The 24,356-nt window shown below is 38.3% G+C and overlaps 5 protein-coding genes across 5 annotated transcripts; 3 read left to right on the plus strand and 2 right to left on the minus strand.

Annotated features, from left to right (window-relative positions):
- Positions 1-1,026: 1,026 nt before the first annotated feature.
- Positions 1,027-7,708, minus strand: LOC106367907 (symplekin). Its single transcript, XM_048737519.1, has 20 exons — positions 7,613-7,708; positions 6,971-7,516; positions 6,270-6,893; positions 6,046-6,114; positions 5,755-5,865; positions 5,445-5,687; positions 4,798-4,845; positions 4,571-4,708; positions 4,129-4,284; positions 3,987-4,049; positions 3,724-3,834; positions 3,549-3,632; positions 3,123-3,197; positions 2,816-2,911; positions 2,226-2,306; positions 2,076-2,147; positions 1,584-1,628; positions 1,409-1,492; positions 1,216-1,319; positions 1,027-1,129 (listed from the first exon to the last, which is right to left on the minus strand). The coding sequence occupies exons 1-20, from the start codon at positions 7,706-7,708 to the stop codon at positions 1,027-1,029; spliced, it is 2,949 nt and encodes a 982-aa protein (XP_048593476.1).
- A 1,800-nt stretch (positions 7,709-9,508) lies between these two features.
- On the minus strand, positions 9,509-11,944 carry LOC125574790. The gene is made up of 5 exons (XM_022690178.2): positions 11,517-11,944; positions 11,247-11,406; positions 10,829-10,921; positions 10,583-10,685; positions 9,509-10,476 (listed from the first exon to the last, which is right to left on the minus strand). Exons 1-5 carry the CDS (start codon positions 11,720-11,722, stop codon positions 10,298-10,300), a joined length of 741 nt encoding a protein of 246 aa, XP_022545899.1. The 5' UTR covers positions 11,723-11,944; the 3' UTR covers positions 9,509-10,297.
- A 910-nt stretch (positions 11,945-12,854) lies between these two features.
- LOC106367906 (ubiquitin-fold modifier-conjugating enzyme 1) lies at positions 12,855-14,186 on the plus strand. The gene is made up of 3 exons (XM_013807771.3): positions 12,855-13,309; positions 13,392-13,453; positions 13,825-14,186. Exons 1-3 carry the CDS (start codon positions 12,977-12,979, stop codon positions 13,952-13,954), a joined length of 525 nt encoding a protein of 174 aa, XP_013663225.1. The 5' UTR covers positions 12,855-12,976; the 3' UTR covers positions 13,955-14,186.
- A 1,597-nt stretch (positions 14,187-15,783) lies between these two features.
- Positions 15,784-19,354, plus strand: LOC106367905 (protein EXECUTER 2, chloroplastic-like). Its single transcript, XM_013807770.3, has 11 exons — positions 15,784-16,236; positions 16,310-16,426; positions 16,501-16,566; positions 16,894-17,000; positions 17,081-17,162; positions 17,315-17,995; positions 18,103-18,229; positions 18,311-18,477; positions 18,558-18,632; positions 18,855-18,947; positions 19,021-19,354. Exons 1-11 carry the CDS (start codon positions 15,931-15,933, stop codon positions 19,120-19,122), a joined length of 1,923 nt encoding a protein of 640 aa, XP_013663224.1. The 5' UTR covers positions 15,784-15,930; the 3' UTR covers positions 19,123-19,354.
- Positions 19,355-20,128: 774 nt separating this feature from the next.
- Positions 20,129-24,139, plus strand: LOC106367904 (WD repeat-containing protein PCN). The gene is made up of 11 exons (XM_013807769.3): positions 20,129-20,379; positions 20,450-20,569; positions 20,639-20,912; positions 20,999-21,062; positions 21,160-21,273; positions 21,366-21,528; positions 21,763-21,910; positions 22,247-22,827; positions 22,895-23,076; positions 23,221-23,481; positions 23,570-24,139. Exons 1-11 carry the CDS (start codon positions 20,221-20,223, stop codon positions 23,880-23,882), a joined length of 2,379 nt encoding a protein of 792 aa, XP_013663223.1. The 5' UTR covers positions 20,129-20,220; the 3' UTR covers positions 23,883-24,139.
- The last annotated feature ends 217 nt before the right edge of the window (positions 24,140-24,356 follow it).

Genomic DNA, 24,356 nt, shown 5'->3' on the forward strand with positions numbered 1-24,356 from the left:
GCCCTCTCTATCTTAGACTAGAAAATCATGGTTATAACACATCGTCTTACTTGTGTTGTGGTTGCCATAAAAAATATCCAACTATTGTTGCAACTTGTACCACATGTGAAGGCTTCTCCTTCGATTTCAAATGCTTGAACTTACCTCCCGTGGTCAGATTTAAGTATGATATCCATCCACTGTACCTATACTTCGATACAGAACACAACAAGAAACAACTGCTGGAAAAGAGACAGGAAAGTTACTCTTGGTGTGACGTTTGTGAAGAAGAAATACATGAGAATTTATTGTTCTACATATGTTTTGATTGCCGCATCTCTCTACATGTTAAGTGCATCTTGGGAAACTATCCTTATATGAAACCTGGCCATAATATCAAGGTGGAAGATCTCAATATTCAGATAGCTTCAAACACTGGTGCTTGTAGGCCAATGTGCCATAAATGTCACAGTCTCTGCCGAGACAAGTTAGTATTCAAGGAGGAGGATTTATGTTTCTGTTCTTTGACGTGTATTCGTTATTACTTATGAGTAAATAATATGTTATAGTAAAATGCAATGCATGCGGTTGTAATGTGGAAGGAAATAAATTATGAATCTCTTAACAATTTCAGAACTTTTAAATTTGTTTGAACTGCTCAAAAGATATAGATGTTTTGGGGTTATTGATTGTTATTTTTAAATATTTTATTACAGATTATATAATGCATACTCTGAACTTTTTGAATTCTCCATCTTTCTCTTTATAAGAAACAGTATTGAAGCGATCCTACATCCACTACAAGTGAGTGACCCCTTCTCATGGCTACGGTAAAGTTTTTATAATTAAGAAATATACACCAAAAAAGGGGTAACAAATGAAAGAGCCACACACACACGCTGGGCTACCATGCTGGTCTTGCTACTAAAATCTCAAACACAGAAGTAGTAGCCAGTCTCGAGCCAATCGACAAGAAGCTTTCAGTATCTGTGATTTGTCTCCTTCAAACACTTCAACTTTGTCGATATTCTTCCAGAGAGGGGTGGGTCACGTTAAGGCTGCCCCGTGAATAGAAGAAGCTGCATCTGAAGGGTGCATTTGTGAACGTGAATCTTGCCCATTTTCAAGCCCAAGAACTGAAAGAGCTGAACTGGTAAAACATGCATCAAGATTCAGTAGCTGACAATACTTCAAAGATTGCATAACGAAGTGTCTGTTTGATTTTAGAGGACGTACTTTGGTAGAGAAGCTCTGATGGCTGGCTGATTCGCATAAGCAGTAAGAGAAGGTCTTAGATCAGGAAACTTCTTCATGATACTTTCGAGTTGAGGCATTGGTAACTGCAAAAACAAAACCAAAAGAGTCGTTTAAAATTCCTGTAAATATACTTAACTTGTACTAGTATATTCTTCTATTACGTTTCTTGTACCTCCAACAAGACAGGGAAAGAATGTGGTTGTGTCTGAGACACACATTTCAAGAAACCAGGCCACAATTTTGGCAGTCTCCAGATCTGCATCCAAAAAGACATTCCATCATAACCACACTAGAGGGGAAATATATCTCAAAGCTGATCCTTTTATTTGAGCTTAAAATTTACTCACCTGCCTACTCACCAACTTGGAAAGGATTTCCATGACAACGTCAACCTGGACAAACAGAAAACTTCTTTATTCTGACCAAAAGAATCCAGACTTTGACCTATAACTTAAACCAAAGACTTGGAAAAAAAAAACGATTTTGTTGTATATTCCTGCTTAACATGATTGCCAAATAGACTTGCTAGCTACATGTTAGTCCTCATGATAGGAACCAAAGATTCTCAGATAATCTTGTGCGTGATATGAATTCTCTCTAGTCTCTATATCCTTATTTACGAAAATACTTAGTATTTATGTCAATCTTATTCACTTTTCCTAGAGTGTACTTCTACTTTTTATTATAAATGAGTCTGAGTCTCATATGTGAGACTTATCCAAGTAAGAGAGAGCTTCGGAATAAGGAAACAAATATATGTTACTTTGATTCAGTTTTTTAAAAAGAGCTTTTGTTTCTTACGTCACTTTGTTCTTAACTTTACCCAGTACGACACTTACCAGTGTTGGAAAAGCATCGATTGCCTGAATTACTGTTCTCATGAAGAGCAAAGGCAGAGGTGTTCGATTAACCTGAAACCAAAAAAGTATCACAGATGTGAATATCTAAACCATTAGTTCTTTTCAAAGATATGTTCGCTTTTGACATACCATCTGACCCAGCGCCTTTGCTAAGACTTGCTGCGTGAAAACAGTGCGTTGTTCAAAGCAAGCTGAACATGCATCTGTTATCTACAAACAACACAGCCAAATGAGACTCTGTTAACACGAGAGAGAGTAGATAAAACAGGTAGCACACTTGCAAAATTTCATAAAGGGTCCATTTGCAAACAGATTAATCAGGTCTATATCAAGATTCAAGACTAACATCTAACTAGTCAGTTTCTAGTTGGCACTAGTTAACATCTAGCCTCCTATGACATGAGAATGCATCATCGACCTTGGCATAAACAGCTTGCATGAAAATAGCAGGAAATAAAAAAGAGCATTTGGTATAATCATCCAGGGGCCCTCACGCTACCATCACTCTTTGGAATGTTAAGAATAAAGATCAAGCTAATTAAGCAAAGAAGAAGGCTGATTGAACCTCCTATAATTATCTGATAGATGTACGGACCTAAAACTAATGGTTATTCCATAATCCCCACCTCTTTTGAATCTACTAAATAGATAGGGATGGTAACGAAAGCATTTGAAGTGCAGGCAACAAGGCCCAAACAAGATGAAAAGTCAGGACATACCTTTTTCAGTGGTGGCCCATTCTTCTCAGGAACAACATCGTGGATAGCAATCAGTACCTCGGCAGGTGTGAGGGCAGGGCCGGTGTGAGCAGAACCCTATCCCAGATATAACAAAAAGGATTTGCCAAGTTGTTACAGCGGAAGAAAGTATATAATCCGACAGAGAGAGAAACACTTCTCAGACAAAAAAAGATCACCGTATGAATTTCAAATAAGAAACTAAAACCAACAATGCATGGAACGAATTATATGCAACATTGTTCCAAGATATATAATTAGAGGATGAACTACGAGAATATGCAGATACCTGTAATATATGAGCTAGTGCAAGTTGGAACTTCTCAGGTGGAAGATTAAGAAGCGGGGGAAAGATAGGCAGAACCTGTTACATCCAAAAAGAATGTCTGTCATAAAAGGTAATGAATTGCTACAACTGATGAGCAATTTATAAGACCAGACAATTTCCAGATTCCATGGTTACTGGTACTAATTTATTTCCACATTTTCGGATAGGTAAAAGGAAAAAAATTGCAAGTCCTCATCCCCCCTTTCACTTAATAAGTAGTAAAAAATTACCTCGTCTTTAGTGAGTGAAGAAAGCAATGGGATAAGAATTGAAACATCCTGCCGAACACACTTCTTTGTTAAGGCTTTGCAATGTTGATTTTCATAAATATATACATACACTGATACAAAAAATATGTACGAGAGAGCTCTTCATAACAAATCAAACCTTTAGCTTCGTTTCATATAGATGCTTTACAGTAGTAATCAAATCCGACGAAGGTGCCAATTCTTGTGTCAATATTTGCAATACCTTGACAATAAACAACGAGCACGATTCAAAATTACAAAATAATTTTAAGGCCAACGTGGATTTACGACAAGGAAACACCGAAGCCACTTACCAATGTCAATAAATTTTCACTTCCCTTAGGAGGATCAGATATTATATGGAGCAGTTCCTTATAAGATGAACCTAATTCTCGTATCAAGATGGGAATATGACGATGAAAAGCCTGAACAATTTCAGAAAGTTACCAATATAAGTCAGTTCGGTGTTTGTGAATATGTTTTACTCCCACTACAACTCAGATAATTTTTATGTACCATGCCACACGTGACTCACATAAGTGGCTTGAGAATTTATAAGGGAGGGAGGCTAACTCACCTGGATAACTGTTTTTGGAGCTTTCCCGTAAACTTCAAAGACAAGTCGTAGGAGACTAGGTTTCTGGAAAAAAATCACAATATTTCTCTCAGAACAATGGAAATACTTTACGAAAAGAAGATTGTGAGATTCAGGAGCAAACCTTTTTACATAGAGCAAAGAATAGAGAAATAAGTCTCTGAGCTTCAGCAAATGATAAAACAGAAGCATCACGAGAAGTTTGTAGATCCTGCTGAGAGTGAGTATCGGAGGTTCTAGAAGATGGAGAGTCGCTTGTCGAAGTTATCTGACTTTTAGCCTGAAAATCAGTGTAAGCAACTCAACCCACAAAAATAGTCAAGGTTTGGAAAACTAGAGCATGTCCATTTCAACGACTAGGCAATCCTCACGAGGGAAAATTTAGAGCCTTACAAGAACATGCACAAAGAGTAGCTGGCATCTATTAAGTTCTAAGAGATAAGCCTTTTTATATATTATTCAAAGAATAAGCTAAACGCCCTCAAGAGAATTATTAATGGCTTTTGGATCTTTACTTCCTTTCCAACAATGATACTCAACTACCAGATTAGACCATACGCTGTTACCTCTGTTTTAATTCCTTCTGCAATAAAACCAGTCTGTGAGAGATCTGCCTCAGAGTTCACAGCAGTCAGCAGCATATCTGTTGCAAACTTCTCAACATGCTCTGATGTGTATGTAAGGTGATATAGTTTGTTCGTGACCTGTGCATGCATTTGAGAAAATATACATATGAATTTCTGTAACAGTAGAAAATAAGAACCATATTTTTATCTGGGACTAATTTCCTTACAAGTCGGATGGCTTTTGCACGAATGTCTTCTTCGGAATGAACAGAACACTGCGATAACAGGATTAAGACATGCGTTAGAAAACATGGAAAAATCAGTAGGACCATATATATGACCATGAATTTAAGTATGAAGATAAACATAAAATCTCAAGCACAACATTCCTTTCTGGGGCTTAGAGATCAGAACACAACGTTTATGTAATTGCAACTTTCTCAACATTCCTCATAATAATTGCAATGTTAAAAGTTTCAAAACTTCATAATGTAACCAGTATACATGGCAAATTTCATTTCATGCTCTGTTGAAAAAAAAAACTTATAACAAGCCAAAGGACTTCTAAGTGGTAAACTAAGATAAATAGAGCTGGAAAATCCTCACTGCAGTAAACAGATTAACTTGACCAATTTCAAGCAACGGATCTAATATGCTCCAACTGTTTCGTGGATTAGTCAACTGGAGGCTTCAGTTGGAAATTTTACAGGCAATATGTAGAGATTCAAGTTCTGACGAAGGAACTATCTAGCCACTTTAAAACTTAAATTATCTGAATTCCCGTATTTTCCATCACTGAGACTATAAAATAACACACCAATGTGACAAGGTTTGTAAGAAACAAGAATAAGAAAGTCTGGCTACCGATACTTACATTCAATGCTATGGCTAAGAATGCTTTTCGCTCATTTGGACGCACTAGAATTAAGCTCCAAACAGCACCAAGCCCTTGGGTAACACGCTCACTATCACTGATTTCTCTTCCAGTTGGATCATGACGAGTGGAGCAGAGTTCATCCAGTAGCTTTATGGCAGAATCAGGTAGATGTGGAGCTTCCCCAAAAAGTCTGCTGAAAGACTTGTCGGAAGCAGGAAGAGCATCCAGAAATAATCTTGCCTACAGCAAGTACCTTAATAAGCGAAATTCAGAAACAAGAAATGGAAGAAGTTGAATAAATGCTCACCACTGTTATGAGAAAATTTTCATACACAGCAGAATAGGAAGAGGTTTCATCTGTGTCCAGATTCGCCATTGAATGCAGATGGTACAAAACATGTAAAACAAGTTCATGCCCCTAGAAACAAAGAAGCAAACAGATTAGGGTTTCGTCTAGACATATGGTAGACTATCGGCTATTAGCTACAATGATTATGACAGCCAATACATTCTCGGATATGGGAAAAGAGATTCAAAATCCAAAACAAAATAATAGAATGACGGCTGAGTTTAATGAACACTGCAGTCAAATACGTACCTTGAATTCCCGATGATCCACACTGATATGCTCTCTTAGTATGGCTACAACATCATTGCCAGCACCGATCTGGAAATGGTATCATAAATAATATTTATGCTTGTAAACAAAAGAATTAAAGAAGAATTTTTAAAAGGATTCCATAGGGATAAAGCCAAAAGATGGAAATGGTAGCTAGAGTTGAAGGCAAAACTACAAGTAACAAGTATCAAAGAGGGGCTCACTTTAGCAATCAATCGGGCAATCAATGGCATGCGTATCTTGTTACAATCAAACCCGCAGACATGTCTATTTGATTCAATTATCCTTTCTAAAGCCAACTTTCCAACGGTTTTGCTTTGCTCTGTGGTAAGTTCAACATATGATGGAACAGATGCCAACTCTCGGTAGCTTTCCTCTTCTGCAGTGGCGTCTGACGCAGCAGGGGGTTGTAGATCAAAATCTGGGCCTGATTCCAAAGGCGAATGTTGATCAAAATCTGGGATAGACGCCAGATCATCCCTGCACTTTGTTTCTCTGAAGCCTTCATCATCCCTGCAAGGAGATACTGGAATGCCCTTTGAGGGATAAACGCACTCGCTGGGAGCAGTCAACAAATCCTCTCTGCAATCAGGCTGATCAATTATTTTGATAACTGAACTTCCCACCACCTTGTTTTGGCTATGCTCTATTGTTGTTGGATGCACTGAACTACTAGCCCCTGCCGTGACAGCAGGAACCGAAAGTGGATTGCTCGGTAAGCTCGAGATGTCCATCTGAACTGGGATTGGTTCTTTACCTTCACTTACAGGCAGTGATGTTGGTGCCACAGATGAATTTGAACGTCTTGGATCTATGCGACGGGGATCCTGCATAGCTACGTGTAAGTTATCTTGGAAAAAAAAAACATTAAAAATAAAATCAAGCGGCAAATGGAAGCTTATACCCTTCTTGGGTCGCGTCTAGGGTCGGCAACTGCGCTATTCAAACTAGGCACATCGGCAAATGATAACCCCGCCGGAAGGGTTGGATCAAAAGGAAGTTGTGGCAGAAGAGTCGGGGAACACACGGAATCCACAATATCTGCCGGAGTAGCCAGTGTAGTTGTTAATTTAGGAGGGCTACTAGGCAAGTGTTTCATGCTTGTTATTACAATATCAGCAAGCATATCTGGATGGAGCTGAGAAATGAGAATATCAAGTGATGCAGCTCCTCTGTCTCCTTCAGCAAGCAAAGCACCAATCATAGAAACCATTTGTTCCACTGGAGTCGGCTCACTGTCCGAAGGATGGTTTGCAGGGGATATGCCATTGATAGAGACCGGTCCATGTGGAGAATCACTTATTTTAACTTGCGGAGTCAAATGCATGTTAGTATTATGGCGTAAGCGCTTCGGAGCAGCCTCTCCATTGATTGTATCATCTTCACCCTGGGACATTTTTCGTTTCTTTGACAAATCCCAAGAATTTGGGTGACTAATCGCCTGGTTACTCTGAAAGTAGGTTCATCATGAGACGTTACTGGTCACAGTGATCAAAGCTGACGTAGAGGCATATAAGCTTAGGAAAGAAAGAATAAAAAGTATTACCTTGCCTGACCAATTTTCACGTGCAAAGCGCTCATTATTTCTGATAAATTTATCAACTTGACGGACAGCTTGATCAGCAACATCTGAAGCATTCATTGCTCGAAGCGCTCTAACAAGCTTGTCTCTTGACTATAAACTCATAGAAAATAATTATCTCAGTAACAAAACAAATATCACCAAAAAAAAATAGAGATATGAGACTTTCTATGATTTGATCAAGCAAACACTTCTTTCAACTCTGTTCTACCTACTACGAGGCTTCACTGCATGGAATACCACTTAATACATGCCTTTTTCGAGCAGTCATTGAAAACCTTTCTTAAGGAAAACAAATGCGACACAAAAAGGTATGCCCAATCATAGAGTACACAAACGAAATAACAACATCAAAGGTTTATAATTTGACCAGAAAGCCTGAAACGATTAAGGAATGTCTCCGACATGAGGGAGCTTGGCTCTATGAAATATGACCGAATATTCCCAAAAAGAGGTCTTTTGTTTCCAGCCTTTATATGCAAGACAGATTGCTATATAGCTATAACACTGCTGGACCTATAGAAACCTCTAATGAACGGATCAATAATAAGCAAAATCAATTGAATTTCAGTAGAGACTAAAATGATAATTAAATAAAACAAACCCACAACAATAGTTTCATTAGTAGTACATATACTTAGAATTGATGTTTAACAACGATTTCAAGTGATATTCCGAAAGAACAAAAAAAAACAGGGAAGAACTGAGGAGTAAGAGATGAGCCAAATCTAGATATACTGCAGAGAGAAATAAGACAATAAAGTATGAACGCTCTACCTCTATCATAGGTGAGGAAGTACATCTAAGAAATCCCAGTAAGGCAGTTCTAATGGAATACTGAACGCTTGCAGCATGGCACCCCTTTACTGTCACAAGATTTGGGTGAAAATCCAGCAGAACAGAAAGGACAGTGTTGTAGTGGACAGGCCTCTTCCTCGCTACCACCGCAAGACTGAAAGATAAGCTACTATCAGATAAGAGACCAGTGCTTACACAGAAAATATTCAAAATTGCAAATGGTTCAGGTTTGCTTCTAAAAGCATGTCCTAATGGATCACTGCACATCTCAGCAAACAAAAGAATAACACTTGCGTCAAAGAAACTTCCCTCAGGTTCTTCCTATGCAATTATTATCTAACGTACGAGATACTAGAGTTTAAATATAACTTTAACTAGCAACGATTCCTGTGAGAAACTTTCCTCATGATTCTGCAGCATACAACACCAACAATAAGCTCCTTAACAGTAAAACTTTGCTCAGGCAAACTTTTTACATATCCCATTATCAAGTTTGAGAAATCAGAGATTGTGTCCTGTAAACATATCAACATAAACAAATCTCTTCAAAGCTAGCATATCCTAAAGAATTCCTCCAATTACAATAAGATGATCTATTTCACATTTTCTTACTTTAAGACATCTTCATCAATAAAAGGTCAAGTAAAACCGAATGAAAAATCAATCTCTGAACAATGTCTTTCCTCTCAGAGTTTAACATTAATCTATTTTACATAGATAACAAGTCCCAGACATTAAAAGTTAATATCAGTTCAAAAATCAATCATCTGTTAGGTAAGTACTAGGTTTTGAAAAGTTCGCCAAAAATGACACTAAGCATAGATAATTTCCCATGTTAAGCTAACGGTGCCCCCAAACAGAAAGGAACCTTGATAGTTCAAAGTGACTAGAGATATGCCACCTACACAGGACACAACAACTACGAGATCACTTTTATCTCGATCTTAAGAACAAGACATGACATAAGATCAAGCAGGAAAATATATTCAACCCATCATCATCAATATCCACCAAAAATATATGGAGAAGATATATTAATATGCAAGTAAATATAAGCTTGAATTCAGCATAAAGAAATCTCTGATTGCCATATTATAATGTGCGTAATATTGTAGTGTATACATTTTCAATATCCCAACATCACAGTCATAAGTAATATTATATACAACCAGTTCACATAACCAAAAAAAACTTCCCTCTACCACGTTTCAGCGTTACTTGGAAACAGCATTTCTAACTACCATCTGACCATTCTATTCGTTGTTTGATGTCCGTATGACTTGTATATTGGAGCTCCACAGTACCCAAAAATTGCAGGCGCCATAAGCCCAGGTAACTGTCAGTATCCAATAACTGATGCAGCTTCAACCGAGCCATTTTCCCCCGGACTATGATTCAGTTAGCTGCAACTATATCATATGGGTTGAACTGGTGATATGACCTGTCTCCATGCTTTATCTCTCTCAACCAAAAGTTTAGTAGACGCATAAAAATGGAAAACAGCAGTTTATTCCCCCTGGTGTTATTCGTCTAACAAAGCTTATTTGATTATGAAACTGCTTAAAAGCGGAAGATCATTTCTTATTGTTGTTTCTCAAAAACATGAGACAAACATCAAACTTATGCAAAAGATACTAGTAATATCACCCCATCATACGCTTAACAACACATATCATTGCAGCAAGACACATTCTGCATGGTTCGTTTTATCACCAACATGCAGGTTACCAAGCAAAACAATGGGCAATCATTTTGATCTAGCTATCAGGTTACATCTAGCTATCAGGTTACCAAGCAAAACTAACACCATGAAGAATATAAAGCAAATCGAATACACAAGAATAGCGGGATTCAGACAGAAACATACCAACTAACAACAGCTACCGTCAGTGCACCCGGTAAACGACCAGCCGACTGTACGAGATCTTGTAAGATACCAAACGTTCTATTTGCTTCAGACATAAGCGTTACTGAATTTAGAATGGGGTGACCGCCAGCAAGCCAGGATATGTTAAACATCTGCCTACTCCCTGTAGTAGAATAGTAAAAGTTGACATGCCCATAAACAAAAATACAAAATGAACAAATCATGTATCGCGCTATTCCAGATTCTACTGCATGATTAGACCGCAATACCTTCGTTGGAAAAATTCTCAGGATCAGATGCATCAGGAGTAAATAGCAAAATAAATGTCTCCATAAACTTTAGCGCCAAAACTTTCACCCCTACGCTACCAGGCTATCATGAAAGAAACAGCAGACTTAAATTAGAATTAGAAAACCTTAAAATTGACAGAGAAGCAGAGCAAATACTCAACCAAAAAACATTCCTCAAGAGAGCAACAGACAAAAAAAAAATTAGGCTATACACAGCCAGTATACCTCCAATGCAGTAGAAAAGACAACATCTTTGAACTTAACCATCCATGTCCATAGTTCCCCAACCCAGCGATCAACTTTACCACGGTGATGAAACTGTATCATCAATAATAACACATATCAGTGAGAGAGAAAAAAGGGAATCACATCCATCGCTGTGGGGAATATACAGGAACACTCACAAAAGCCTCCAAGATCTACTAACATATAAAAGTAATAAACACCACCAATTCAGCACAAAAGTAAAGAGAAAGGGATAAACAAATCCAAAACAAAATCACCAAGCTAGCACTGCTTTACTATCTTCAAAATAGTAGTACCAATATAAAACCAACCAAAGCTTTGAAAAAGGAAACAATAATTGGCTTTTAACTGAATCTTAAAGGCAACTACGAGAATGTAAAATAATAAATCTGCAAACCTGCATTGCCATCTCCTCCAAGATGCTGCAATAGAAAGCTGTGCCAACAGAAACAGCTTTCTTTGCAACAATCGGATCCTCATCCCTTGCTAAGACTAGTAAGACAGTCACTAGAGCATAAGAATGATCCATCATCCTCAAACCAACCTCCTCAATGATCCTGTCACCCAAAATGAATTCAATCAACCACAGAAGAACCCTAAACACAATCTTCTGACGAGTTCGTAAGAGAAGAAGAGAATCTACGCTATGATTTGGTTAAGGACTCACTCGAGAAGGGATTTGCGAACCAGGATTTCACGAGACGAGTGGAGTTCTGTGAGATAGGGGAAAATCTCGGCGGAGAGAGAGGGGTCGAGCGATAGCAATATCTCCTTCACCTGTCTGAGAGACGAGAGCTTCACTGCCAAATCGCCGTGGTTGTTGGCAGCGGCGAGGAGAGAGAGCGCCTGCGTCCTGGCTGTCGCGGCAGCCATCGCTGAATTGGAGATTGGGGTGGCGGAATTATCGAAGGGGGTGATAACTGTGCCTCTTCTCGCGGTGGTTTTCTCTTTTAGGGTTTTGAAGGTTGAGGAAGAAGAAGAAGAAAAATCTCGGCGACACGGGAGGAGCTCAGAGCAATTAGGCGTAGAGAGGCGGTCACACACGAGAAAAAAAGAAAAAGCGAGATGGCACACACCCTGTCGTTTTATGTCTGGGAAGTTGCAATGAGCGCTGTTTATGTTACGTAACCAATCTCGTTTAAACCGTTGAATTGCAAATTCTGCTTTTAGTTCTAGCTAGACACACGGTTTTAGCACACTTGCGTTTGGTAATACACAGCTGAATCACGCTTCTTTCCTGATTATCAAATTTTCACGCAAATCACATTTCTTTATCGATTAATTGGTCTCATGCGTAACCAATCTAGTAACAGAATTTTAGCACAACTTAGTTTTTTAAGCTAGTTAGTAACACAAAATCAAATAGGAAACGTCTACCGGAATGGAGCTTGTAGGTTCCTCTGAGTGACATTCCAGTCAGCTAGGAGCAATCATGCATCACATATCAGAATTTGTCATTCATAGTACCTAATATATTAGTGCAAGAAAAATCTGGACTAATATCTCCTCGTTTCTTATTCCATTGTGAAATTCTTCATGCAAAACACATTAGATACCAAACATTCATGAAACTAGAGTAGAAATGGAAAACACAGTATAAATCCAAAGGATAAATTTAAACACCAAACCTCCCAAAAATATATTGAAAAGACAGTATAAATCTTCAATATATTTCTTTATTTAAAAAAAAAATTATCTGATGTATTCTTCTAAAATTAAAAAATATTTTTTTAACTATGTATAAAAATATTAATTTTTATTGGTGAATTGCATAAAATAGTTTATAATACTATTTAGAGTTAAATATAGTGAACCAAAGATGCATTTACTTAAAATATCATTTTAACATTTTTAATCAACTTGAAAAAAAAAGCTAAGGAAATAAAATAATCAAAAGTTTAATGTAAAAAAAAAACTGAAAAGATTGGTTCGGTTTTCAGTTTTGAATCGAACCAAACCGCCAAACTCAAAAGACAGTTTGGTTTTGTTGTTCGGTTACATTTTCCCTTTTGGTCCCCGTGCTCCTCCTTCCGACACAATATCTAAAGAGAAAGGAATCAGAATCAAAGCAATTCGATCAAAAGTCTTTAACATTCACGCCCAAATCAGCGAGCAAGAGAAAAAAAAATGGAAGGATGGGATCCGAGCACCAAATCGACCCTAACGCGAATCCCTCTCCTGACGACAAAGGCGGGGCCAAGAGACGGCGATGCATGGAAGCAGAGGCTTAAAGAAGAGTACAAATCTCTCATCGCATACACACAGATGAACAAGTCCAACGACAACGACTGGTTCCGCATCTCCGCGTCCAATCCCGAAGGTACCCGTTGGACTGGCAAGTGTTGGTACGTTCACAACCTCCTCAAGTACGAGTTCGATCTCCAATTCGATATCCCTGTTACCTACCCCGCCACTGCTCCCGAGCTTGAGTTGCCTGAGATTGACGGCAAAACTCAAAAGGTTTGTGCTTTGTTTTTTGGTTGAGATCGGTGATGGTTTGCTTAATTGTGTTAAAGTGTCTTTCTTTTTTGTTTTTATGTAGATGTATCGAGGTGGGAAGATTTGTCTGACTGTGCATTTCAAGCCGCTCTGGGCTAAAAACTGGTAACTTTATTATGCTTATAGACATTGTTAGAGAAGCATGCAGTGTTTTAGATCAGTTTAGTCTGGTGTTAACATTGATTATGTACAAGGATTATCAAAGTGGTCGCGGTCGTGAGATGTTATTTAGATCGGTTTGTTGTCTATATTGATTCAGTTAGGCTGGTACACTCTAGTGTTAAGCTGTTTGTGCAGGTCTCAAATGAGATTTAGTGGACATCTAAATATCTAATCAACATCATTTTGTGTGTGTTCTCGTTTTTATCTTGTTGGAAACAAACTTGGGTTTATAGAATCCATTTCTATCACGAATACGATGAGCACGTTACTCTTTTTCTTGGCGTTGATGAATGGCTTTTTTTTTGTTTATGCAGTCCTAGGTTTGGAATAGCACATGCACTTTGTTTGGGGCTAGCTCCATGGCTTGCTGCAGAGATTCCAATTCTTGTGGACTCGGGTATGATTAAGCACAAAGATGACGCAGCCTCATCTGCCGAATCTTAGTCTGTTTAATCTGTCTTATCAAACTCAGAATTGAGGTGTTTATCATTAATAGCTGTATTCAGAAATTATTGAGGTGGATGCGTCTACCCTTTAAAACTTTTACATGAAACCCAATAAAGATTTAAGCTCTTGCAATGTTTTTTTTTTCTTGAAATACTTATTACAACTTGAGAATGTATGATGTTCTTTCTTACTTTGGAACTGGTTCGTTTAAGGTGTGAATATTTTATTACGAATCTTTGTATGGGAGTTGCTTCCTTGTTTCTTCTTGGTGGGAGGAAAAATCCAACACTGCAAAACTGAGGTCTGTTTAAGGGTTGTTCGAATCATAGACTGGTTTTGCAGGTACTATGCTAACTTGAAACCAGCTAGTTGATCATGGAAGATAGCGTATATATATATTCATTTTATCATCGTTTCACCAACATCTAGGACCCATGGATCTAGAGCACAGAGATGAAACAGAGATCTATTGTCAGCGAGGTTGCCTCATATCTCATCATAAACACTAAGTGTGAGACAATTAAAAATAGAGGCAAAAGCATTTTGTAGCTTGGTACAGGTAGAACGTGGATTCTGCTAGTTCAGGACGCAGTAAATAGTACCTTTCAGTAGGATGCATCATTTGATGATCCAGTAGATACCTGAACAAACAAAGCGTCCTTTAGCTCAAACAGCAGACTTGAAATGACTGAACTCAAGATCCAAGTAGGAAGCCAACAGATAAAAGACAACTGATTGCATACATCTCAGGTAAATCTGCAGCTGCGACATCCCCAACAAGAACCTAGTAGTAAGAAGTTGAATGACAACCAGAATATCCTTTATCATCTGTTCCAAAACTTTTTTTTACAGCGAAAAAGTTATGAAACAACCAAAAACAAAAAGAGTAAACCCAAAATAATATTAACTTAGAAAATTATGTCAGCTATTTGATAGAAAAAATCTCTATGTATATATGAAAATTAAAGATACACATCATTCTGGGATTTATGATTTGGTTTTTAGATTTTTTGTTTTGATCAGGATTTATAATATTCGGTTATATTTTATTTTCAGGTTTAAGGTTAATTTTTGTGAGGTTTGATGTTAAAATCTAGAGGTATTTACAGCATAGTTTTAGATTACTTTATTATATTTTCGACATGGTGCATAGCATATCATCGAACATAAATTTTATATTGTCGACTGGAAAACCGTCTATGTAATAATTTTTATAACTAATGTGACTTAAAAAAATAGTAGTCTATATTTTATTACTTTTTTTTGGTGTAAAAAACATAGTAAGTATGCGACAATACAAAATCATTTTTAATTATTCCTCCTTATCTTTTGTAAAGTTTGATGTTAAATTCTTGAGGTATTTACAACATAATTTTATATTACTTTATTATATCTAAATAATATTCTTTTTTTTTGCGACATTCTAAACAATATTCTATACTAGAGATTTTCTGCAAGGTGCATAACATCAAACATAAATGTAGATTTTCCGAAAATAGTAAATAGAACCCTAAATTATTAGATTATATGTTAAATTCTAGAGGTATTTAGAACGTAGTTTTATATTACTTTATTATATCTAAACAATATTCTCTTTTTTTTTGCAACATTCTAAACAATATTCTAAACTAGAGGTTATTCGCAAGTGTATAGTATCAACCATAAATGTTCATAGGACGGTTCAGAATGGTTGGGTCAGATATGTATTTTTATAAGATGGTAGAATTATCGACAGGAGAATCGCGAAGTGTTTTTCATAATTAGTTAATGTTAAAAATAAATAGTATTATATATTATATTAATTTTTGGGTCTAAGAAAACATGGCAAGTATGCGAAAATACAAAATCATCTTTAATTATTCCTCCTTATCCACCACACACGTCGTGAGCACGCGCTCGAACCAGGCAAAGCCTCTCTCTCAGTTCCGTAATAGATTTTCCGGCGAAGCACAACACCTAAACCTCCTCCCGTCATGGCCTCAACTAATCCGTGTCTTATCGGACAAAGAATCTCCGTCCCTCAATTTCACCTCCTCTTCAACTCAAAGCCTCCGAACCACGAGCTCTCCACCACTAAACGCTCGAATTTCTGCGTCTCCATCGCTTCTTCTACATCAAACCGGAACCCTGGAAAATCATATATCACCTGTCCGCGGCGCAATTGCGCCGCCGTTGATGGCCCCGAGACTAGTTCGAGTGAGGATAAGTGGGATTGGGATCGTTGGAGCCGCCACTTCGATGAGATTGAAGAAATCGATGGCGTGGTGTCTCTTCTCAAGGTTGTTTCCATCAAACTCAATTGATTTTGGTTTGCTTTATAGTAAGTTTCTGGTTCTCGAGTTGTGTAAACAGGTACAACTTGAGGAGGCCATCGAAAGAGAAGACTTTGGAGAAGCGGCGAAGTTGAAAGCAGCTATTGGAGAAGCTACTGTGAATGATTCTGTCGCTGAGATCATGTGCCAGTTACAGGTTAAGATTGTTTGGTAAACATCAGACTCTCTTTGTGTTATTTTATTTACTTATATGTGTTAGCTTCTGCGCAGGATGCAATTCGTGAAGAGCGTTACCATGATGCTTCCAAGTTATGTAGGCAGACAGGAAGTGGACTGGTAATTTTTAAATTCACCAGCTTTGTATTTAGTTTTTTTCTTGATATAAGCTTGTAAGATAGCCCTAGATGACACCTACACGCCTAAATCAAGAAAAAGGCAAAGAGTAGAAGACTTCTTAAGCTTTATTAGGAATGGAGAATGTTTCATGTGTGTAAACTACTAAGGTAGTTTAGGTTAGTTGAAGGAAACTTATGTTGCCTGGCATAAGTGATGGTTTCAGGAACTTATTACCCAAATCTGTAGTGAAGAATCTGTGTGTTTTTATCTGGACTTGGATTGTTTAGAACTTAAAGCATATTTTTCACGTTTCTGAGGTCTATGTAGGTGGGTTGGTGGGTTTGTTATCCTCAAGATTCCGAGGAACCATTTGGCAGAATTGTACGCATAACTCCAGGCGTTGGACGGTTTATTGGCAGGAGTTACAGTCCAAGGTGAGAGCATGTTTTGCTGATGATTCTAATCTTTAATTCAACTGCTAGTGGTAATTGAGCCTCGTAACTGCTTCTTTCAGACAGTTAGTGACAGCAGCAGCTGGAACACCTCTCTTTGAGATTTTTATTGTTAAAGACACGGACGGTGAATATGTTATGCAGGTAACTTTTAAGCACAACACTTATTAAAAAGCAGTTCTAGTGACAGTATATCCTTTTACCTGTGTCTTCTATACGACTAGTGTTACATGATTGCTATTCTTATTACCGATCAACTCTTTTGAGCTGTTGTGTACATATCTGCATGTGTACAGGTGGTCTATTTGCAACATGCCAAGCAGAAACCATCCATTCCCGAGAGTTCCTATGTAAGTTCACAGCAATCATCGAATGCCTCAGCTGAGAGCCCATCAATATTAGATGCAGGAGGAAGTGAAGTGAAGGTGGATAAGAAAAAAGATAAACTACTAAACGCTGAGGAACCAACTGAAGAAGGGATCCAAAATGTGATAAAGTTTCTAAAAGACAAAATCCCAGGGCTAAAACTGATGAAAGTAATGGACGTTGAACTCCCCGACGAAGAGATCATAGGCAGTGATGATGATCTTGTAGAGCTGGTTGGAGAAGTTATTGAGGAAGCTGGTTCTGCTGATGAAGAAGAAGATGATGATGACAGCAGTGAAGAAATTGCATCTATGGATCGTGCTGATAATAGAAAGGATTTAAACCCTAAGGTTTTCATCGGAGGGGTTCTACATAGCACAGAGGATTCCTCTATAGATGATGAGCTTGTACGTGTTACCGCAGATATAATGGATAACGAAAGAGATTCCTTTACCTTGCATGTTCCTGGGAGAAGAAAGAGTGATGTTGATACAAGAAAAGACAGAGTGTCCAAGGAGCAAGTAACAGCTTTAGCAGCTGAAGGACTTTCGGATCTGATGCCACCAGAGGTTGCCAAGGCGTTCTGGGGCTCAGAGAGACCTTCTTTGAAGGTGAGTTCCTTAAATTTACACTAGAGTTTTTAATACATATAGGAAGCTTCTATTGTTAACATTTTCTTGACTCCTTAGATATAAAGATGGTTCGATCATTTTTGTAGGTATCAAGAAATGTCCGTGAGATTGTCAAGCTTGCTATAAGCCAGGCACAAAAAGGAAATCGGCTCTCTGAGTATACAAGATTTAATAGAATCATAACTCCTGAAAGCGACCTAGACCCTTTTGATGGTAATACTCTTTCTTTTGATATGAGTTCAAAATGTATTTGTACAATTCAACTTAGTATATGTTCTGTATTTGAAAGTGCAGGCCTATATGTTGGTGCATTCGGACCTTACGGCACTGAGATAGTACAACTCAAGCGTAAGTATGGCAACTGGAATGATGCAGAGGAAAGTGACTCCACAGATATTGAGTTCTTTGAATATGTTGAGGCTGTGAAGTTGACAGGGGATCCAAATGTGCCAGCTGGCCAGGTTATTTAATGTTTTTACTTCTATTTTCGTATTATGTACGGGATAAAGAATTTAAAATAGGGTCCACAAATTCATGGTAGGTGACATTTCGTGCGAGGATTGGGAAGGGGAGTCGCATGAGGGATCGTGGAATGTACCCGGAGGAAATGGGAGTGGTAATGAATACGTTCCTCATCTCTTGAGCTTAGGTTTTATGAGAACTACATAAGCTGACCTAAACCAAAAGAGTCTCCTTAGAGATCTAAATTGATAAAAGATCTAGAACAAAAGTCAAAAACCATCTTTGATTTGAAACAATAGCTCGAGACAATTCATGGTTTAACCATGTTGACATTTGAATTGAAAGCTTATCTAGAGAGATGTTTATGTGTATGCAGCTTGCGAGTTACATGGGAGAAGGAAGAATAGCAGACTTTGGGTTTAAAAACCCAAGATGGGTCGGAGGGCAGCTTTTAAAACTCAACGGAAAGGTAAATACACAGTAGAGCTAAACCCATTAGTTATTTGTGTTACAAGTTGATGGTTTTGGGGTTTGGCTGACAGGGAATGGGACCATATGTGACGGGTGGGGATCTTGGATTTCTATATATTGGTCCTGAGAAGAGCTTCATGGTCGTTTTCAACCGTCTGAGACTGCCTGAGTGACTAATGCTCAGTCTCTTCATTGTTACTATATTTCTTCTTTTTGACCTTCTTCCATACACACTTTACTTACCCCTACAGTTTCAGCATTACTGCGAGTGTTTTAGATGGGAAAAAGCTTTGTTGTAACTATATTGTGGCTCATGTTTTCTTCCATACACGAGATATTATGCATGTTGACTTGCAAAGTTTTTAGGTGAGCTTAATCAAAACCGAAAATAGACTCGACCCAGTCTTCCAAAGTTTGTGCCAATCGATTAAAAGGAACAATATTTACATTTTTTTAGTACTAAATAATAATCTTTTGATGAGGTAGGTGTACGTGTATGTATTTGACATGTTCTCTTTCTCCTACAATTTAGGTGAACTTGTAAACTGAATTTGAAGTAAAAGATAACAGTTTTTTTTTAATGTACCTGTGAGAACGAAATGACAGCGCAATATCAAAGAGCATGGCGGCATCAGAGAGGAGGAAGGAAGAGAATAAAAGATATTCTATCTATCGACATTCCACCGAAAAAGTTGAAACTTCAACTCTCTCAGCCTCGACCTATTTCTGGACTTATGGTATATCGGGGAAGAAACAATCGACGTTTTTAGGGATTGTGCTTAACCAAATGTGTTTAGCTTGCGTTCAGCTCCACACAATAAAAGAAGGTGTTGAGTTGTTTGAAGAAACCAAGTGTGTTTTGGAACAAGAATGTGGTTGAATAATAGAGAAACCACATATTCAAATCAATCTTCACTCAGAATAGGAATCTAATTATATGATTTGAATCTACTCTTACTAGTAGGTGAATGTACAAAAGCCTAAGGGGAAGATCATTCAAAAATTTGAATCCTCTTTGATTTTTAAATGAATGCTGTCTCATCATTAATGAGTTTTGAGTCTTTTGACATGGTTCTGATTGGATTCCACTTACGTAAATAAATCAAATTGGATCCAATTCATGCCCCCAAGTCTTTAACCGGGTCAACCCGACCGGTTTAAAACTACCGCCCCTAACTTATTAAAAACCCTCGAGAAAACCTAAACCCTATCTGCTTCCTCTCTCTCTTTACTCAGAGAAAACAGATCGCCTCCTCTCCTCAGTCGCCACCATGTTTGAATACCGTTGCAACTCCATCAATTGGAAGCCGTCTCCGTTAACATCCCTCGCTACCAGCTCCGACGGCTCTCAAGTCGCCGCAGCTCGCGAAGACGGTTCTCTTGAGCTCTGGCTCGTCCCCCCTGGCTCTGTCTCCTGGCACTCTCAACTCGTACGCTTTCTCATCCCTAATCTTCCGATTAACACATTTCAAATTCGTTAAGTTTGTCAATTGATTGCAGATTATCCATGGAGATCCAAAATCGAGAATCTCGCACCTCGTCTGGTTAGGTGCTAGGTTGTTTTCTTCGAGTATCGATGGCACAATCTCAGAGTGGGATCTTTTCGACCTGAAGCAGAAGGTGAGTGTCATTGTATAAGTAGCATTCTCTTGTTTGCTTGTTTTCTAATATGAAATCTATCTGTTGCAGGTTGTATTAGATTCAATTGGAGTATCAATCTGGCAAATGGCTGTGGCGCCTCTCTCCACTGCTGAAGCAGAGATGATGGTGAAGAAGGAGTACTCGAGTGAGGAATCAGATGAGGAGGGAGAGAGTGGAGTTGAAGATGGTTCGGAGTTTGATGAGCTTGAGGAGAAACCTGATAGGCGTCTTGCAGTTGCCTGTGATGATGGCTGCGTGAGGATGTATCATGTCTCTGATTCAGAGAAGTTAACGTACTATAGATCGTTGCCTCGGGTCAGTGGTGAGGCATCTGTACTCCCACTTAACAACATTTTGAATCTTTAATGTTGTGTTTGCTTAGAGATTTATGGACCGTTATCTTTGTAGGCCGTGCTTTAAGTGTGACGTGGAGTTTGGATGCTCAGAGGATATTTTCAGGCAGTAGTGATGGGTGAGAATATTTTCTTTTGACGAGATGCAAGTTATCTAATATATGTTTTTCGGTTTGCCTAAGTAATTTTTTTTGGCTTCCCGACAATTACTTGTAGGCTGATAAGATGCTGGGATGCTAACCTCTGCCAAGAGGTATATAGAATTACAGTTGGACTTGGAGGAACAGGAAATGGATCTGAGCTCTGCATTTGGACGCTTCTTTCGTTGAGGTAAAGATTATTTATCATGATCATATGTTAGTTGTGTCTTTCTTTTCCTATTTCTGATGATCTTGTTTGCGTTTGCTCACTTTTTGTTTTAGATGTGGAGTTCTTGTCAGCGGAGATAGTACAGGAAGTGTCCAGTTTTGGGATAGCCAGCATGGAACCCTTTTGCAGGCGCATTCTAATCACAAGGGTGATGTCAATGCTCTTGCAGCAGCACCAAGTCATAACCGTGTGTTTTCTGCAGGCGCCGATGGACAGGTAAATGATTCTTCTACTTGTGTGATCCCTCATGTGAACGTCAGTTAACACTTAATGTATCTTAAATACTGGTTCCCATTTGAGGAGATGAACCTTAAATAAAGTAGAAACAAATAGTTTTACCAGTTGTAAGGTTTCACAGATTAAACAGAAACCTTCCTTCATTAACATAACATTAGATGTGTTATTTGGTTGTGAGGTGTCAACTTTCTAATTTCTCTCATCCTTTTGTAGGTTATTCTATATAAGCTCGCTGGGGGAACATTTAAATCACAAGATATAAAACCTTCTTCAACTAAGAAGTGGGATTATATCGGTTGTGTAAGGGCTCATACTCATGACATCAGAGCTCTAACTGTGGCAGTGCCAATTAGTTCAGAAGGTCAGTGGCGTCTTGAGTTATTCTGCTTTTACTATTTCCAGTATAATTTGCAATTAACGTTCATGTTAGGATGTGTAAGAGTTGAAGGATTACAAACACAGAGAACTCAAAGCGTTTAATAGAAAAGAATCAGATATAGAACACCAAATGCGTTAAAGTCTCCCATTGTTAAAACCGATAAAGCTACATCAAAGCGGTTAACTTCCAGAACGCTCCTTTTCACCCATAATTTTGTGATTATTCTTTAAAAGCTTGACCAAATGCTTATGGGAACAATGTTTTCCTGTATCTATAAGCTGTTGTTTTGTGGTTCTTAAACTCCCATTTTTTTTTCAGGTTCTCTTCCAGACAGTGATGCAAAAGGAAAAAGTCGTAAACAGCGCAGGAAGGAGAAGCCTGGTGGTATCAGTTACCATAAATGGGCACATTTGGGGGTTCCAATGCTCATTTCAGCTGGTGATGATGCAAAGCTTTTTGCATACTCAGTTCAAGAGTTCACTAAGTTCCATCCACATGATATATGTCCTGCGCCTCAGAGAGTACCTATGCAGATGGTACATAATACAGTGTTCAATCAGACTTCTCTTCTCTTGGTTCAGGATTCTTGTTCTTTAGACATTCTTGGTATTCACATAAGCAGTGAGTCTAGTGGGCGTGTCCGCACCAAGCCACTAGTTCGTGTTAAAAGTAAAGGTGGCAGAAAGATCATATGCAGTGCAATTTCTAACGCAGGATCACTTTTTGCTTATTCCGACCAAATTCGACCAAGTCTGTTTGAGTTGAAGAAAAACAAACTTGGAAAGAACCCATGGAGTCCCATCAGAAAGCGACTTCCGAATCTTCCATCTGCTCATTCCATGGTCTTCAGCTGTGACTGCTCTCGGCTGATAATAGCTGGACATGACAGAAAGATATATGTATGTGCCAATTTTTCTTTTACCTGCTTGACCATATCAAACATCTAAAACTTTATTTTGTTGGCAGACCGTTGGGACTGATAGCATGGAGCTATTACACACCCTTACTCCACGTCAGGAGGCGCAGGAAGGTGAATCTCCTCCTCGTGAACCTCCAATTACAAAGCTGTATACTAGCACAGATGATCATTGGCTAGCTGCTATCAATTGCTTTGGGGACGTATACGTGTTCAACCTGGAAACACAGAGGTGAACATTTTGTAATCTTTTTCTGCTTACAATTGTTTATTAGGACTTATTCAGAGCAGTATATCTTCATATGGTTATGGCTTGCATATTTTCCAAGCAGCTGCTTTTATATTTTATTCATTCATTCTCTGATTCTGATTACAGGCAGCATTGGTTCATATCAAGGCTTGATGGTGCATCTGTTGCAGCCGCTGGTTTCCATCCCAGGGACAACAATGTGCTTGTGATCTCCACCTCTTCAAACCAGGTCTTTGCATTGGACGTGGAAGCTAGAGAGTTGGGCAAGTGGTCACTTCTTCAAACTCTTTGTTTGCCAAAGAGATACCAAGAGTTTCCTGGTGAGGTCTTAGGGCTCTCATTCACTCCATCGCCAAGCTCATCATCTGTAATCGTTTACAGCTCCAGGTACTTCAGATTTTTCACTGACGACACTACAAAAATAAAACAAAGCCCTTCTAATCCTGACAGTTGTATTTTTTTTGTTGCAACGCAGAGCAAAGTGTTTGATTGAGTTCGGGAAGCCGACGGAACAAGGCGAAGAGATGGATTTGTCTGAAAGGGTGGAAGACAGAATTGCAAGCATTGGTTTGAAGAAATTGGGGAATGGGACCCGAAAACGTAGGTTGGAGGAGTATCAGAAAGAGAGCAAGAGTAATGAGAGAGACGAGATCGAAACTTCAAAGCACCCGGTTCTGTATTTAAAACATCTATCAAAGAATGCAATCTTGGTGGTAGAGAAACCATGGATTGAAGTTATCAAGAGTTTAGATTCACAGCCAGTTCACAGACATATATATGGGACATAGGGCAGGAGGAGGGAGAGAGAGGAAGCTCCTCTGGAGAACTCTTTTAATTTTTGACAGGAAAAGCGCAATAGAGATGATGAAGAAGAAGAATGTTGGCTGGCGAGGAAGTTTGCTTGCTTCTTATATGCTACCAAGAATTTTGTAAGAGCCTTAATTAGTTTATTTGCTTGTTTGATTTTTAAACATTTCTTCTCTAAGCTTGTTGTTCTTGTCACTCCTTGGATATTGGGTTTTATCTAATTCATGATTTTGTTATATATTAAGAACTTTTAATTTCAAAAAATGGAACATGCTAATATGTGCCTGGTCACTTCATGTCAAGATTAGTACACAACATTTTTGTATCTTAGTCATTTATTGCTAGTGACTCTTTCTTTTCTGGTTACCTGAAAACATTTATATGAGAATCCACTTTGTATTGTATTTTCTTTTGTTATAAAATATGGTAGGATGCATTATCAAAACATTTGGTGG

The sequence above is a fragment of the Brassica napus genome, chromosome A8 (genome assembly GCF_020379485.1).
Source record: "Brassica napus cultivar Da-Ae chromosome A8, Da-Ae, whole genome shotgun sequence".
Classification (NCBI taxonomy): domain Eukaryota; kingdom Viridiplantae; phylum Streptophyta; class Magnoliopsida; order Brassicales; family Brassicaceae; genus Brassica; species Brassica napus.

Bases quoted from the DNA above. Each gene is read 5' to 3' on its own strand.
- LOC106367907 (XM_048737519.1), bottom strand. From the start codon at position 7,708: ATGAATGCTTCAGATGTTGCTGATCAAGCTGTCCGTCAAGTTGATAAA. The intron at 7,517-7,612 runs GTAATACTTTTT...ACCTACTTTCAG, and splicing joins GTGAAAATTGGTCAGGCAAG to AGTAACCAGGCGATTAGTCA. The intron at 6,115-6,269 runs GTGAGCCCCTCT...TACCATTTCCAG, and splicing joins TTGCCCGATTGATTGCTAAA to ATCGGTGCTGGCAATGATGT.
- LOC106367905 (XM_013807770.3), top strand. From the start codon at position 15,931: ATGGCCTCAACTAATCCGTGTCTTATCGGACAAAGAATCTCCGTCCCT. The intron at 16,237-16,309 runs GTTGTTTCCATC...TTGTGTAAACAG, and splicing joins GCGTGGTGTCTCTTCTCAAG to GTACAACTTGAGGAGGCCAT. The intron at 16,567-16,893 runs GTAATTTTTAAA...AGGTCTATGTAG, and splicing joins GGCAGACAGGAAGTGGACTG to GTGGGTTGGTGGGTTTGTTA.
- LOC125574790 (XM_022690178.2), bottom strand. From the start codon at position 11,722: ATGGCTGCCGCGACAGCCAGGACGCAGGCGCTCTCTCTCCTCGCCGCT. The intron at 10,922-11,246 runs GTTTGCAGATTT...TTGATGATACAG, and splicing joins TGGAGGAGATGGCAATGCAG to TTTCATCACCGTGGTAAAGT. The intron at 10,686-10,828 runs GTATACTGGCTG...CTTTCATGATAG, and splicing joins TCTTTTCTACTGCATTGGAG to CCTGGTAGCGTAGGGGTGAA.
- LOC106367906 (XM_013807771.3), top strand. From the start codon at position 12,977: ATGGAAGGATGGGATCCGAGCACCAAATCGACCCTAACGCGAATCCCT. The intron at 13,310-13,391 runs GTTTGTGCTTTG...GTTTTTATGTAG, and splicing joins TTGACGGCAAAACTCAAAAG to ATGTATCGAGGTGGGAAGAT. The intron at 13,454-13,824 runs GTAACTTTATTA...TTGTTTATGCAG, and splicing joins CCGCTCTGGGCTAAAAACTG to TCCTAGGTTTGGAATAGCAC.
- LOC106367904 (XM_013807769.3), top strand. From the start codon at position 20,221: ATGTTTGAATACCGTTGCAACTCCATCAATTGGAAGCCGTCTCCGTTA. The intron at 20,913-20,998 runs GTGAGGCATCTG...TTATCTTTGTAG, and splicing joins ATCGTTGCCTCGGGTCAGTG to GCCGTGCTTTAAGTGTGACG. The intron at 22,828-22,894 runs GTATGTGCCAAT...TTTTGTTGGCAG, and splicing joins GACATGACAGAAAGATATAT to ACCGTTGGGACTGATAGCAT.